The sequence below is a fragment of the Balearica regulorum genome, chromosome 12, assembly GCF_011004875.1.
Source record: "Balearica regulorum gibbericeps isolate bBalReg1 chromosome 12, bBalReg1.pri, whole genome shotgun sequence".
NCBI classification, from domain to species: domain Eukaryota; kingdom Metazoa; phylum Chordata; class Aves; order Gruiformes; family Gruidae; genus Balearica; species Balearica regulorum.
The window spans coordinates 6,912,565-6,929,475 of record NC_046195.1 but is presented as its reverse complement, the minus strand read 5'-3'; the positions used below and the strand labels follow the sequence as shown (position 1 = coordinate 6,929,475).

Below are 16,911 nucleotides of genomic sequence, written 5' to 3'. Positions count from 1 at the left end.
TGTACACTTGTTACCCTCTGCAGTGTTGTCATGCACACTGAAAAAACATGAGAAATACATGCAACTACTGAATTTTTGCTGCAGAACAGCTAATAGTTGAGAGAGAGATTGTTCCATACTTCTACCTACCACTTCTGTCTGCCATAACACTTCCATTCTTTGGCTGCTCAGTTCTGGTTTTGTTTTTATTGTGAGTTAGTGTGTAACTTCAGGGTTTGTACTTCTGTGAAGGTGACAACTTACTGCCACAGAGGAATAAGATAATACTGGTTTTCAGCCTGATAGTTTCATATGTCAGGGGACAAAAATGTGTTGTGTTTTTTGTTTATGAAAGAATGTGACCCTTAACAGGAAGGGACAGACATGGGAAAGAAAATTTAGCCAGGGTAGTCCAGTGCAAATAGACAAAGACTAAAATATTAATGGAAGTAAGTGGAAGGAGATAAACAAGAAAGCTACTCAGTTGGACAGTACCGCTTCTAGAAGCATACTGCCGTGTTCTTGTGTGGAAACACAAAATAATTGCTGTGTTGAGAAAGCATTCGTGTTTAGGACTCTCACCAGCTTCCAGTTTGTACCCTGTTACTTGCTTGTTATTCATCTTTTTTTTCCAGTGAATTTATATGGTAATTCCTATTCTGTGAATAAATCCTTCTAAAAATAAATAGGAGTAAATTTGGATGGTATAGGAGCTGTTGATTATGCAGTCTTTCTCCTGCATAATCCATATAATGTGTCCTGAGTACAGAGGACAGATGGTATTTATTAATGAGCAATAGCTGCAACTTCTTTAGCTTTAAATATTAATGTTAAACATTATGTAAATGTGGTGGGTTGACCCTGGCTGAGGGCCAGGTGTGCACCAGAGCCGCTCTCACTCCCCTCCTTCTCTGGACAGGGGAGAAAAAGTATAACGAAAAGCTTGTGGGTCGAGATAAGGACAGGGAGAGATCACTCACTAATTATCGTCATGAGCAAAACAGACTGAACTTAGAGAGGGAATTCATCTAATTTATTACTAAGCAAAACAGAGTAGAGGAATGAGAAAATGAAATCTTAAAACACCTCCCCCCACCCTTCCTTCAACCTTCGCCCCCCCCCCAGCGGCACAGGGGGACGGGGAGTGGGGGTTACGGTCAGTTCATCACGCGGTGTTTGTGCCGCTTCTTCATCCTCAGGGGGAGGACTCCTCTCATTATTCCCCTGATCCAGCATGGAATCCCTCTCACAGGAGACAGTCCTTCACGACCTTCTCCAAAGTGAGTCCTTCCCATGGGCTACAGTCCTTCATGAACTGCTCCAGCGTGAGTCTCCTCCATGGGGTGCAGACCTTCAGAAGCAAACTGCTCCAGCGTGGGTCCCCCACGGGGTCACAAGTCCTGTCAGCAAACCTGCTCTGGCGTGGGCTCCTCTCTCCACAGATCCACAGGTCCTGCCAGGAGCTTGCTCCAGCGTGGGCTTCCCACGGGGTCGCAGCCTCCTGCAGGTGGAATCTCTACACCCCCCATCCTCCCTCCATGGGCTGCAGGGGGACAGCCTGCTTCACCATGGTCTTCACCAGGGGCTGCAGGGGAATCTCTGCTCCGGTGCCTGGAGCACCTCCTCCCACTCCTTCTGCACTGACCTTGGTGTCTGCAGAGTTTCTTATATCTTCTCACTCCTCTCTCTGGCTGCAAAAGCGCTCTCTAACTTTTTTCTCTTTCTTAAATGTTATCACAGAGGTGCTGATTGGCTTGGCCTTGGCCAGCGGCGGGTCCGTCTTGGAGCCGGCTGGCATTGGCTCTGTCAGACACAGGGGAAGCTTCTAGCAGCTTCTCACAGAAGCCACCCCTGTAGCCCCCCTGCTACCAAAACCTTGCCACGCAAACCCAACACAGTAAAGTTCTTTGCTACTAAGTATTGTGAAAGTATGTATTTTTCCTATTACATGTGTACAAATTTGTTTTCTATCTTAATTTGGGGTTTTATTTGCATCATTTAGGAAATTTATACCATTACTAAAGCTGCTTTGTATAGGTAATGCCATATCTGCATGTTACAGTTGTCAGTAACTGTAGAATAAGGAACAGTTTCTCTTGATGTGAGGAAATAGTAGAACTTGTAAATGGACATGTTTCAGTGGATCTAGTTGGAGCAGTTTGAGACTACTACCCCTGTGGCTGAGAGTAGTGGATTTGTTCCTGCTTGGTTCAATGTAGTTACCTGCATTAACTTGACATGGTGCAGAATGAGGTAGCTTATCTAAGTTTTGTACTGAGTAGGATTAAGAGTACTCAGGTGATCAGTTACAGCCTCATGTGAGGAGGCATTAAGGAACGATGTCCCGTGTTAACTTCTTAAACTGCTCTAGCTGAGCTCTTATGCCTCTGTTATAGAGTTGGAGCTTTTTGAATGGGAACTGAAGATCAGCAATGCAGTTTGATAAGTTTTCTATTGTACACTGAGGCTTGTAACCTGTTGCACACTGGTTTGTTCTAGTGGTTCATTTCTGCTTAATTTCAAATTAAAGTAGCAGTTTTGAAACAGATTAAGTGGGAAACAGCTTGGAAAACAGCACATCAATATTTATTTATACACTCACAAGTTGTAAGGAAGCATTTTGTTGTGGACTGCTTTCATTGCATATGGGTTCTAAACAATGTGCTTGAGATTGGCTGACACTTGGTCAGGAGCCTATGACAGAAGAATGTGCTTCGCATTAAGCACAAGTTTGCTGGTTGTGTTTGTTTTGTCACGGCTCTCTTCTGCTCCCTCCATCAAAATGTACTACTCTTCCCCATTTTTTTTAGTTCCTCAGAACACTGGCAAGCAGTTTTGATGAGGTGTGGAGTGTGTTGGGTTTTTTCTGTGGACTTTGGCAATGCTGCCCTCCTCTACTTAATATCCCCCTCTGGGAAGCAGTGATTTCAGGTGGGCAGTTTTCTGAGAAAGCACCTGAAATAAAGACAACAGTGAGTGAGTGCGCAGTAATAACTTCTCTTGTTGGATGAATGGCTTTTATATAAAATCAGTGAGAATGGAAGCTTATACAGCAGATATTAAATGATCTTTTTTGCAACACTGATTTTAGAGATACATTCATATGAATGCTGTTTAACTTGCTGAGCATTGCGTTCATGTGGTCATCAAGCAGACTTTCAAAAGTTAATCAGCCCTTTCCTTAGTTTCGTAACACACTCCTCTGAAACAATAAGACTGTCTGTGTCTAGAATTGTTGCCTGTTGCATTTTTATGAGCATATAGAAAGTGAAGGGATGAGGGAAAGCTGACCTATCATAAAATGTGTTTTCTTGTAACATATAAGCAAGATAAGTGTTAAAAATCAAGGGAAAGTCATCAACATACTTAGTTTTCTGTCTCTCCTAGCATTCATAAGCAGGTTTTCTAAGATGTCCTTGTAGGAATTGTTGAACACAATCAGAAGAAGCATTTTATGATGTGGGCTCAGCTATTGGATGAGCTGATAGTGCTATAGAAACATTTGCTATGAATGTACCCTCGCTACATGATCTGCAATACAAACCCATCATTGTTCTGTGTATGTTAAGACTGAAGATAATTAATGTGAATTGGACCATAAGTGAGAGATTGTTAGAATATGGGATTTATGTTTTGTTCTTTTTTCAGTACATCAGATAACTTTGTTTATAGGGATTGTAACAAATGGTTTAATGTAATCTTGTTCTTACTTTCAATATCTGCCAATTTGAGATCTTGACCACCTAATTTGCTGACAAAATCTCATATTAAATGTAGTAGGTGATCATTGTAAATGCGCATGTGGTAAAGGTCTTACCAGAAACATCACTGTTAAAAGTGGTGTCTTTGTTTCAACAACCTTGTTGTATGAGAACTGCTAATTCATAAAAACTGTGAAGAAATAATATGCTCAAGATAGAATGACTGTTTTCTTTCATTCTTCTATTGCTGTTTGCTTTGCCATCACCTAGATTTCTTGGCTCTTACACTAGCTATGACTACTTGAAAAGGAACATCAAGTGGTAAGACTGTTGTTGATGTGAGGATGTTTTCAGGTGTCCTCTCACTGTTACATTTCATCACAGGCATTATGTGCACTTAAAACTTCAAACGCACAAATTCTCAAAGTAAGCGAAATATATTGTTGTCCAAAATTACAGGTATTTGTGAAATCAGTAATTTCCTGTAATGAACTTCTGGATAAATATTTCTAGTATAAGAAAAATGTTTTGAAAATAAGATTTTAAAGTTATCTACTCTATGCACATAAAGCTAGTGAAGCTTAAGCTGATTACGTTTCTAATTAAGATGGCATTGTTCAAATACTAGGTGTATTTAGAAAAGTTATATTAGAATCCATTGTCCTATTGGCTAATTATGCTTTTTGAAAAGAACCTACCCACCTCCCCAAAAAGAAGGATGTATATTTTTATTTTGAAGACCTCCTAAATTAGAGAATGCTTTTCCTTTGAAATTACCCCAAATGGAATTGAAACTTGAAGATCTTGTAGGCAATTATGCAAATACACCTGAAATGTCATCTGCCTTTTGTTTGCCATGGTTTGTGTTACTAATCTTCTAAAGATTCAATGTTGTCTTAATTTCTTGTGCTTATCAATAAATGTTTTTATACTCGAGACAGGATATTAAAGAAAATCGTGGTTTAATGTTTATAGGAAGAGATGGAAATCAGGTGATCGTAGAAGAAAAAAAATAGCAGTGAATGCAGAAGCTCAGAGCCCTGAGGAAACCAATCAGTCAAATGTGTTTTTCTTTTATTTCAACAGGGGCAAACCAACTGATACTGAATCAATGGATAGGCCTGTTGGTGAAAAACGCTATGAGCCAATCCCTCAAGTCACAACTCCTCCTCCTGCTCCTTCAGTCCAGTATACACAACCTCAGTCAATTAACAGTCCTGGCCTGCCTCTCCCAGCACATCACAAGCCTGCACTCTCTGAAGGTGAGTGGTTGGAAACCTGTCTCGTGTGCTGACAAGCATCGCTTGTCAGGTGCTCGTGTGGTTACTTCAGCATGTCTACACTGGTTAACTATGTTGTTCTCTAACTGAAGCTTGGAATAGTTATTGGTGAAAAAAGCTTTTTACTATAGTGAGACTGATGTTTGTGAGAGGATTTGGTGATCCTGTCCAGGTGTTAATAGTCACTATAACTGTCTCTTCCATATTTAGTAGTCTCAGCAAAGATGAAGTAAAATTTCTGGTACTGCTTTCCAGTACTGCTGCTTTAGGCATGACTAATAGTTGTAGGCTTCTAAAAGCAGAAGAGAAAGTTGTTTTCATTTTCACATGGACAGGACTGCACAGTCCAACTGAATTTTCCAGTTTGTGCAAATGCATGATAGTATTTCAGTACTGGTTTTCTACTTTTTTTTGGTCGTGGTATGAATCAGTCTAACCTTTTTATTGAAAGGTCATACCATTGTGTCTAACGCATCTGTTTAATGAAACATTGGATAACTTGCCTGAACATACAAAATATAACGGGAGGATGGATGATCTAAGAGCTAAGCTGAGTCTATATATATAATTTTATATAGTTAAGATTTGACTAAAATGTATTCTTACGCCATAGTGTATGTGACTAGAAATTTCTGTCTTACTGACAAATTCTGGTATCTTCATTTGTGTTGCAGTTAACTCTGTCTCTGACCCTCCTCCACCTCAGAATAAGCCAGCGATTTTCAGATCCTCTAGAGAGGACACTGTGCAGTCCACTTTTTATCCTCAGAAAAGCTTCCCTGACAAAGGCCCCATTAATGGAACTGAACAGATTCAGAAAACAGTCACCCCTTCTTACAACCGCTTTACAACAAAACCTTACACTAGTGCTGCAAGGCCCTTTGAGCGCAAGTTTGAAAGTCCTAAATTCAACCATAATCTCTTGCCAAACGAAGCTCAACATAAACCAGAGTTGCCATCAAAATCTCCAAATTCTCCTCAACCAATTTTGAAAGCACACGGCTCATCGCAGCCTCCTGAGTTTGATAGTGGAATGGATACCTTTGCTGTACAGGTCGACAAGCCTAAATATCAACCAAATAATGTTAATGCTGTGCCTAAAGCCATTCCTGTAAGGTAAGCTGCTGTTTTCTTCTTTCTATTAGTATATCTGTAAGAGTTCATCTGTGAGAAATACAGCTGCTTTTTTTGCTGTGCTTCCAATTTCTGTTCATGTTACAGTTGAAAGATGGATACTATGATTCTAAAATTCTGCCAAAGGGCATTGAAGAGTACTTGGATAGATATTTTCAGTATGTCCTATGTCCCTGTATTATCTTGCATCCTGTTATTAGAAAGTGGCATGGCTTTATTTCCCATTTCTCATACTATAATTGTAAATCTTCTGGTAGATAGTAATCATTTGTCCTCTCAATTTATTTCTAGAAGATGGAATTAAATTTGAAGGATAGCTGTTGGACCAAATTGTCCTCTTTCTATGTGCTTAGAGAAGGACCTCACGGTACACGTGTACAAGGGATATTTTAAAAGTACTTGTAAAAAGAGAAAGTTACTTGAGCAGTTTCGTATTGGTTCTCTTTGAGACAAAACAACTGCTTAAAAGCAGCTTGTGCTTGCCTAATGCACTTTAAGAACTGTGTAAAGAGCAATAGATAGTATTACAATCTTAAGCTATTTGCTGACTTGTTAAATTCTTTTCACTAATATTTGCAGTATAGTGGTTTATTATTCTTTGATTTCAAAATAATAATGCATGAACCAGACTTGAAATCTTGTTTGATGTTTCAGTAACTCAGAAGTGTAATAAAGAATGAATCCTATTTGTTCTTAAGCACCTGGGGAAGATTTTGGTGCTATATAGTTTTGTAGACTGCTAGAAATTTTGAAATTACTGGTTTTTTGAGTGAAATTCTTTAGAAATTGATCTGGAATCTACTCAAACTAGCTATTTGATAATGTTATATGTTTCTCTTTAGTTATATCCTGGCAATTGGGAAAACTTTGTGGGTGTGGTTTGGGTTTTTTTGTGTTTATGGGCTTTGTTTTCAATCTATATCTGAATAGAAGGGTTCAGTGTGGCTTGAATAAGAACTATTTACTCCTTATGGTATTAAAGTCATAATGGAGCTTTGGGGAGGAAAAAGAAACTTTCAGATGTTAATTACATCTAGTTTTACTAAGTTGAAGTGTGGAGCTGGCACAAGCTCTTTCTGTATAATTTCAGAAGCGGGCATTTGAAAACACAAGATTTAAGTGGTCCAAATTCTTGCTTTAACTACTTTCTGAACATTTTCAGAGTTTGTAGGCTTTGAGGTTTTTTGGTGAAAACATTCTCTTCTTGTGGCAGAACTTTAACTACTTTCACTTAGTTGACCTGCATAATGAAGTGTGGGACCCATTTAAGGTTTTCCTAAAATCAGTGTTAGCCTACTCTAGGCTATGCTCTGCTAAAATGTTAGAGGAAGGTATGCCACGGACTTTCAGGAAGAAAATAATACTGATAAAACCGCTAGGCTTTCTGTCTTATATTCAGCCCTTCAGCACTCGAGGATGAGGAGGAGGAAGATGGACACACTGTGGTAGCCACAGCAAGAGGTGTATTTAACAGCAACGGTGGTGTGTTGAGCTCCATAGAGACTGGAGTTAGTATTATTATACCACAAGGAGCCATTCCAGAGGGAATAGAGCAAGAAATATATTTCAAAGTCTGCAGAGATAACAGTATACTTCCACCTTTGGACAAAGAGAAAGGTAGGAGCTGGCATTGTACACTGTTTTATTATTTAATACAATTCTATTCTATTTTGCTGCTGTTAGAAAATAAAAACACCTTAATATGCTTCAATATATAACATATTTTTATAGGAAGATAGAGTACACGTTTCACAAGAAGTAAAGGGAAGCAATATTCTGCTTAATATTGAGAGTTGCAAGCAAGATGGAGGTCCTGAATTATAACTTGAGAATATTTAGTTTGTAGATTGAAGTACTGATTTAAAACTTACCTATTGCACTGAAGGAAGGTTCTCAATTCTTTTTTTTAAGAATCTTCTTTCAAAGTGGAGGGATTTTTTTTTCTAGGCATTCTTACTAGAAATCTTTCTTCATCTCACAGTTAGGAACGACAAAAATTATAAAGCACGTGATTTAAAGTAGTTTGACTTGAGTTAATTTGGAATAGTAAATTTTAATAGTAAATTTTGAATTGATTTCAGCACTTGAAAATACTCAGCATTTTAATTTTTTCAGTTACTCTAAAGAAAACAGCTTCATGATTTAAAAAAACTTTTATATAATAAAAGCATATTCCTGACTATCTTCATTAAGGGTTGAGTAGTGTATCTTAGTTAAGCAATTTTTTCATAGTCTGTATTTCATACCACTAGTCCAGTGTGTATGCATTTTCTGACCTGTCAGATACCTAATTTCCTTGAGTCAAGAAACTAAAGTAGTTAATTTCATAAATTTGGAGTTAGAGCATTACTTGCAATCTGCAGTTACTCTGAATCTTTATAAACCAAACATGAGTAACATAGCGTGTTCCTCAACTGAATAATCTGACATTAACATTTGGAGTTTTAAACTAAAAATAGACCTGTATGTTTGTATGCTTTATCTTTTGACTGTTCAGGTAAGGGTCACAGGCTCTTGAGCTGCTGAAGGCTTTATTCAGCCCAGTGTGCCATCAATCCATACAAGCAGAACATTGCAGCTGTAGCATGAAGAGAAGCATGAACAAGACTGCTTACAGATTTAGGGATTTGTTTCTTTTGATATGCCTGCTTAGAAATTAGTGGCAAAAAAAAATAAAAAATCCCAACATGATCTAATCATCGAACTTTTTTTATCCTCTTTCATTTTGAGATTGTGATATGTTCTGCTGAAAAGTCAGTAAGTGCTCTGCTAGAGACTATAAGAAACAATCTTGCTAAGTGGTAGTCTTTACTGACAGGTCAAAATGTTCATATTTTTTTCTAAAAACTACATTGCTGAGTAGCTCTGCAGTGTAATGATGTAATACTCTGAAGGTATTTCAAGAAGAATCAGTAACAGGTTTTTCTTTCTCTTAACTCTAGGTGAAACACTTCTTAGCCCCTTGGTAATGTGCGGGCCTCATGGACTAAAATTCCTGAAGCCAGTGGAGCTGCGCCTGCCACATTGTGCGTCTATGACCCCTGATGGTTGGTCTTTTGCTCTAAAATCCTCCGACTCCTCGTCGGGTATGCTGTCCTCCCTCTGTCCTTTTGGGGCTTTTGGGTGCTATCGTATAATTTAAGTTAATTTGGTTAAAGGTGATGCTGTGTAATATAAAGAACTCAATCATTGTATTTGTGTCAAACTCTCCCATTTCACTTTCATTACAAATGTCTTTCTTACATTTACTCATGGTGCAAATTCATAGCTAAAACCATGATAGCAGAAAAAAGAGTATTATCTCTAGTCTATTAAATATCGAATTTTTCTATTTTGTCTTCTTTCTTGAGGACTGCTACAGCTGAATACACTTGAAATGATAGTCGCACTAAAATTGAGAGGAAATGATTATGTACCTCTGGCCTTTGTAATTAATTGGTGTTTGTTGCTTAATTAACCATATAGGACTCTGGCAAATCTTAACAATCTGCATGCTCATAAATCATGATTTAACGCTTGTTAACTGTTTCCATGTGTGCAAGTTGATGCTAACAATTGGATCATTTAAAAAAACTATAGTGTTCAGTAAAAGCATTTACAATTGGTTCTAATGTAGCTGGATTTTCCACAAGACTTTTCTTGCTTGTTTCTGCCTATTTGTTCTCTACTGCCTTTTACCCAGAAGTTTCCGGTTGATAGGAAAAGTTGCAACTAGGTTGCAATTTTATTTACCTGTTCATTTTTACCTCACTGTGGCTCTCTGGGATGATGGAGAGAATGTATTGGCTGAAATTGTCAGTGAGGAGACTGACTGAGAATTCTGGGCAAACTTCAAGCAATTTCATGAAATGACTGTGAGGTTACAGAGATTTAAAAAGGAATGTTTGCACATCTGGGGAAAGTCTTAAGGCTTTATTCAGCTACCTTCAAAATTTGTGGTAGAAGGTTCAAACCATTAATGTGTACGTATGATCTAAGTAATGACTGAATGATGTAGTTCTGTATATGGCATTTAAGCCACCATGTATGCATATCTTCTGTCACTAATGTATCTATCACTGTCAACACCAAAGCACTGATGCTTTGAAAGATTAAAGCATCAATCCCCTTGATGGGGACTGAATAACCTAGAGGTATTAATGGCAATAATTTTTAGTTGTTTTTTATAAACTATTATATGCATGTGTTGCATGCATCTATTTAACAATGTGTGTATATCTGGCAGTGTTAAAACATGGACTCATAAATCATAGGGTCCCAAAAGATATGACAACTATGTACAAAAATGACACAACACTTCCTTTGTAACTAATAGCACCTGTTCATGAACTTCCTTGAAGTGAAGGGAGAGGACTCAAATTACCTAAACAATAACTAAAGTTACTGACACGTTTTCCTCCCTTTCCAAAGTGGGATGTGTGTGTGCGTGCATGTGTGGGTGAGAGCAAGAGCGTGTATATTTAAACCCTAACACTTTCTGTACTGTAAATATAACACCACATTCTGTTAATCTGAAATGGGATGTATATCATAACATTGCTCTTTTGAGACAAACTTTAAAATTAGGCAATTCTGTCTTATGATATGTAAGTAGACCATACTGTGTCTTAAATAAATAATTGTTTTCTCTTTTTCTAAATTAGATGGTTATGGGACTCTGATTTTTGAGCTGGCTTTATAGTAACACTTTATACAACTCTGGATTTTTTTTCTTTCTCTCTTCAGTCGTCTGCTCTACCTCATCTTTTCTCAATGTATCCCATGTTCTGTCCTAAAAGTGACATTCATTTGCACTTACTAACATCCTGTCTGCCATATTTAAGCCTCATATATTGATATTTTACTGTTAAACCCCTTCAAAAGCTTGAATGATTCTGGTATTAAAACTGACTGGGGAAAAAAGTTGGCTTTTATGGCTACACCTGTTAGAATGTATTAGTAAAAAATACCTGTTAGAAGGTATTAGTAAAAAATACTGAAGGATCATAGTAGTTTGATTTCATTTTTTTTTTTCAAAGCAGTTGTATGTAAGTATGGGAAAAACATCCTCAAGAGCTAGAGGTTGCACTGGCTACAGTCTAATCCTTACTGTGTATGTAGGAGGAAAGGTTGGAAAAAAAGTTTGCCATTGTCTCATGTGCAAGACTAGGACCTGGTTGTCCTACAGTCCTATTTTACCCTTCTCCTTATATACTTGATCATGTGAGTTTTGAATGGAATTCCCTGCATCTGTAAAATGAAAAATCCTCCAGCATTATTTAGCTTCTTGACTGAAATAAGTAGTCTCGGCTGGTTGAAGTAAACTTCTTTGCATTCTCTAACTCTACACAGGCCACTACTATTCTTTGTCCCTGTGTCAGATGTTGCCATCACTCAGTGCATCGTGTACTTCATTTTGTTTTCATGAGTTCTTCAAGAAAATTTTGTGGAATTTACATTAGTCTCATTTAATACAGAGATCTCAGGTGTTTGCGATCTGTGTGACTCGGTTCTCTGACTTGTGCATTTCTCAAGGCAGATCTGTTTTGGCCAAGCTATTTAATGTCATTTTTCTGGAAGGCTTAAGGGAACTTCAGTGCATTTTTCACTTTCTGCTGCAGTGGGATGATGACATTTTCTGTATAGTGGCAGCATTTAGTAGTGGTTTTAGGTGGGCAAATGAAGAATATTTTCTCCACTTGAAAGAGGCAATTGACTGTGCAGATGGAATGTAACCTTTGTCTGGTGAGATGGCAGCTGATGACTTTCCCTTGTAACAGAATGTTACACAGGATCTTTGATCATGAGTAGATAAGATCTGTTGTAAAGATTTCTAAGTCTGCATCAGTTATCTAGAATCCCTTTTAGAATGTCAGCATTTCAGGCTTTTAAACGAGTGTACTGGATGTAGCTGCAAAATGACTACAATCCTGTCTGCAATAATTTCTATGATAGAAAATAAAACTACCAGTGTGTCACAGTCTTTAGTTACAACATAACTTCTGATTTGACTCATCTGTGTTCAGAACTGTTCCAAGAAACTTCACATGCATCTTACCCAGATTAGCTTTTAAAATGTCATCTTTTTTCTGGCAATTTAGGAAAGCCAGTGAATACCTGATTCACTGTTAACACATTTCAAATGGAAAGCACTATGTTGGTGCTGTAGAGTAGAATGACTTATTCAAAACAGATGCTGTTGCACTCAGTAATTTTTAAATAACTGATCTATCCTACCTTATATGAGAATAAGGGTTTGGTTTTTTTATTAGTAAGATACAAACTGTGGGGTTTAAAAAAAAAGAACAAAACAAACATCAAACCCAGGTGTTGATTCAGAACTTAAAAGCTCCTGTCCAAAAGCTTGGTTGTTTCAAGATGTACACTGTTTGACAGCGGATACTAAACACCAGCATTGTGTTTTCCTCCCACAGGTGACCCCAAAACCTGGCAGAACAAGTCTCTTCCCGGGGATCCAAACTATCTTGTTGGAGCAAACTGTGTCTCAGTCCTAATTGACCACTTCTAAATATTAAGTTAGCTGACTGAGTAAATAATGTGAAACTGAGATGGACCTTACATATAAACTGAACCACTCTATCAAGTATTAACTGTTCTATAAGTGATAATGGATCTTAGTGTTTAAGCATCTTGCTTTAACTAACACTGGTTTAGCAAGTACACTCTTTGAACCATGGTCACAATACATGCCACAAGCAGGGAGTGTACAGTGGGAACAAGGTAGTGTTTTTGCAGGTTCTGTATGCTTTGGTTTGTTGGTTGTTCTTTTGTGGCTTTTTGTTTCCTTTTTTTTTTAAAGGACACTACTAGTTTAAAATCTGAAAGTACCAATGGAATTACATTCAGAGGAACTGAATTTCGTTCATACTCCACTGGCGAAAACACAGAATTTGGCCTGCATTTTTATTGCTGTGTGTTTGTAACTCACAAGACTACGTTTTGGTCTCTATTTTTTAAATGACTTTTGGTGTACATGTCCAATGAAATGGTAATCAACTTGGGGTAGCACAGTTTAGATGTTTTCCTCTGCTGAGAGGCTAATGCAAACACAGCTACTTACTGTATATGGAAGCATTGTCATGAGAACAGGGGGGAGGGGGAAAAGCATGTGGGATGACTATGGTTCAGTTGCCTCTGTGGATTTGTAAATTAACCACATCATTACAGACCTATTAACCAGCAGGGGATGCCTTACCCTCATGTTTTTAATAGTCTTAGTTCTCATAGTTCTCTGTAAGTTTGTATGGCTTTTGTGCTTACCTAGATAATACATCACGAGAGACTGGGGAAAGGGGGGGGAACAACAAACTTGTGAGTTGGTTTAGAGAATGAGTATTGTTTGTCTTCATCAGCCAGAAGAGAACCGGAAGAAAATGATGGTATGTTTTCTGCTATGCATTTGAAAACTTCTAGATGTTATAGACTGCTTGTATATAATGCGTGCATACCACTTTTGTTCTTGGTTTGTAAATTAACTTTTATAAGCTTTACCTTTTTATATATATAAATATATATAAAAACAAACAAAGTTTCTTAAGGATATCTTTGTATTCTCATACCTTTTGAGCCTTGAACTTTGACATCTGCAGCAATAAAGCAGCATTTCTACAATATATGAACAAGGACATTTTTTAAAAATGCACAAAGTTGTTACCTTTTTAAGTGCTGCGTTTAAAGAATATAACTCGGAATTCTCTACTTTGATTAAATTCTTGAAAAGTATCCCTACTGTAATTTGTCATAAGGATGCTGTACTATGTGCCCTGAAATGTATTTTTTTACTAATAGACAATTTATTACGGCACAATGGCACTACTACTGTTTAGATAATATACCACTGCATTCTGTTAATGAGTTATTAGCTATTCAGGTGTGGCTGATTTTTTCTCTGCAGTTATTAAAATTACACGTTTCTAAATATACAGAATAAAACTGTTTTTAAAATAATAAAGGAGATTGTAGTACCTTATTGTTTCTGAAATGCATTTATGTGAACATGACAAAATCAATTTCGATTTTTTTTTTTTTTCCTGTGTAAGTGGACAGCTGGATTCTGCCGGATGTTCATACATGAAGCAGAACTCTTTTGCAGAGTCAGTTGGAGTGGTCTACGACAGGGCTTCTGAAATGAACTCCACTGTGGATCCATTGGAAGTACTCAGTACAAGTAGGAGTGGTAGACTCGTCCCTTGAATAACCATGTTGGTGCTAGTTTACTTACTATACCTGCTCTTCCAAATACTTCGGTAGCGTTCTAGCATGTAGATTTACACATAGTCTAGTTACACAATTCTAAAGATATTCTTACAGAATCCCATTATCAGGCCTGTTTGGAGTACTTGATGGTTAACTAGTGAGCTTATATAAATCAAATAACTTCTAGAATAAGTTATTTTCAAGTAATACTGGGAACCAGTGCATAACCCTGATGTTCCCTTTCTGTACTTTTACTGACCAGTTAGTTTGTTTCTCAGGCATGACTTACCCTACAAGATGCATTCACTACTATTAACTACTACTTCTTATGGCTTACCTCAACTCTTAAGAGCAGGCAGAAAATTTGAATAGCAAAAAAAACCTGTTGATGTTGGGGTGGCATTTTTCATTTGTCTCAGTTGTAATATATTGATGGTATTTTTTTGAATCAGCAGAAAGGAAGGTTTCAAAATGGCACGCAAAGCATCTTGGAGAAAATTCTAATGCTAAAATTTCTAAGTGTTCTTTTCTAGTTTGAATCTTAGTAAGAAGTATGTGAGACATTACAAAAGGAGTCAGTCAGTTGGATTTGAGGAACCCTGGAGTTACACTGCACGGACTATTTGCAGTGGTGTCATTCGTGTCTTGGACATCCTGAGTCTAGCATGCTGTAAGGTGGAACTGTCCTGAGTTGTTTTTACTGTAGTGATCCAGATGACAACATCTTTCTGTCCTTTTAAAGAGTCTAGGGCCATGTCTTTCTATCAAAATGAAAAAAAAACCCCAACCGAAAAACAACAAAACCCAAACAAAAAAGTGACAGTTCTTGCTCTGCAGTCATTTCATAAATGAAATTAGAAAGTTGATGCTCTTCAAAAATGTGGCAATGCTCTACTGCTAAGCAGCCTGTCAATGGAATTGTCTTGCTGTCTGCCTGTAGGAACATTTATCAAAGTGGCTAATTTAAACCACATACATGTTTTCTTTGTTAAATCCCAGTGCTTTTGGGTTAAAACAGGGCCATTGAGATTAACTGTGCTAAAATAACACATTTTCTTATTTTAAAATACTAGTGTCTTTGAAGTCTTTACCCTTGCAAGAGACTATCTTCCTTACATATTTTATATAGGCTAGGCTCTGGAGGAGGTAAGTTCACATGTAATATTTTAATTTACTGTAGTTCTCTATTTAATGTGAACTTCAAAAACTGTATCTCCTAATTTTTCCTATTTGTATCAGTGATGTACCAGCCAGCTTTAACCCTGCAAATTGTACAGAGGTTTTAATAATGTAAATTTCAAGTCTTGTGCTTGTTTCTACACAAATGGCTTCAATGGTGGAAACATACCCCATGGATACAGAACTAATGTTCATCTCTCTGACTTAAATTCTTGGTAAAAATCTCTGTATTTTAATTTTTTTTTTCAAGAAAAGTAGTAATGAATATTCAACTACACATACACAAACAAGTTATGGTTGTAAAAGTACTTTTCTGTTCCTTCCAACCTGGGTTAGGTGAAGCAAATCACCAATGTTTAGGTTGGGGTCTGGTTGAGGATTCGTTGCTGTAATGTAACCTTGACCAGATGACAGAAATGAAAGCCACACAGGTTTGGAGAATAAAAGATGTTAAGCACTTGTGAAAAATGTTTTCTTAGTACATAAGTCACTTGTGAGGAAAGCATTTGTAGAAGCCTCACTGAGTGCTAGTGGTGGTCTGGTATGTGTGGGGTTCTCTGGTAAGTAGCTCCATCCATTGGGAAGATCAAACGAATGGCTAAAATTATTTTTCATTATAGCTGAATGAACCATGCATTATGACCCTGTGAGCAAGCATCTGAGAATAAATGCACTTAATATTAGTGAAAGTGTATGAAGCAGGCTGTTCGTGCACACACAAACACATGTAGATGTGAATATTATTTATTAGATTCTTCTGTTAACTTGAATACTTGTGGACTACTCGGCTCTATGCCAAACAGTTGTCATTTAGTGACAATAATTATGCTATCACTGAATTTGGCTTGAAAACCCAGTTTTGACAAAGATTAAAGGATGTTTTGGTGGGAAGCAATGGTGCTATCCTAGTTACCTTAATTAAACTTGAAACACTTACAGATCATTTCAAATTGCTGTGAAAGTTTTAGAACATACAGCTGTCTGTCAGTGACTTCACGTAGTAACAGTTCTTACCGTGTAAGATGCAGAGAACAGCTCCAAAACAGAATCTCTGTACATAAAGTGCAATTGTCCTAGTTTGTTACTGCCAGAATAATAAAGGAGACTGAAAGTGAAGAAAGAGAAACAGTTTCACATGCTGCTGTGCAACTAGAATTGCCACCATGTCAACCTGGGGAAGAGAGTAGAAAACACAATTTATGCTTAGAACGACAAGAACAAATTTTAGGCTTTGTCAGTTGTTAATTCACTAATGCTGATTCTGAAATGGCTCTAATCTGCCCTGTGACAATGTACACGAAGTTTCCCTTGGAAGCTTATTATGCAGCACCTAACTGCCTATTGCTCCTCATTTCCGGCATTGACAAAGTGACAGTAGAAGAGTGGAGACGAATGCGAAATGTCCGACTGTTCCCTCGGCCTGGGGAGGCCGCCAGTCAGGC

General features: G+C 37.5%; 1 protein-coding gene across 6 annotated transcripts in view; it reads left to right on the top strand.

The window, feature by feature from the left end:
• The window catches only part of TJP1 (tight junction protein 1), a 165,563-nt gene extending 151,504 nt beyond the window's left edge, over positions 1–14,059 (top strand). For 3 of the 6 annotated variants that reach the window (XM_075765122.1, XM_075765117.1, XM_075765121.1), the window contains 5 exons: positions 4,767–4,942; positions 5,635–6,076; positions 7,494–7,711; positions 9,037–9,180; positions 12,508–12,748. In XM_075765122.1, coding sequence (XP_075621237.1) covers positions 4,767–4,942; positions 5,635–6,076; positions 7,494–7,711; positions 9,037–9,180; positions 12,508–12,602 — 1,075 coding nt within the window. In that variant the 3' untranslated portion in view covers positions 12,603–12,748. Of the gene's footprint in view, positions 1–4,766; positions 4,943–5,634; positions 6,077–7,493; positions 7,712–9,036; positions 9,181–12,507 lie in introns of all 6 variants that reach the window. The other 3 variants (XM_075765119.1, XM_075765123.1, XM_075765118.1) reach the window with 3 other exon arrangements.
• The last annotated feature ends 2,852 nt before the right edge of the window (positions 14,060–16,911 follow it).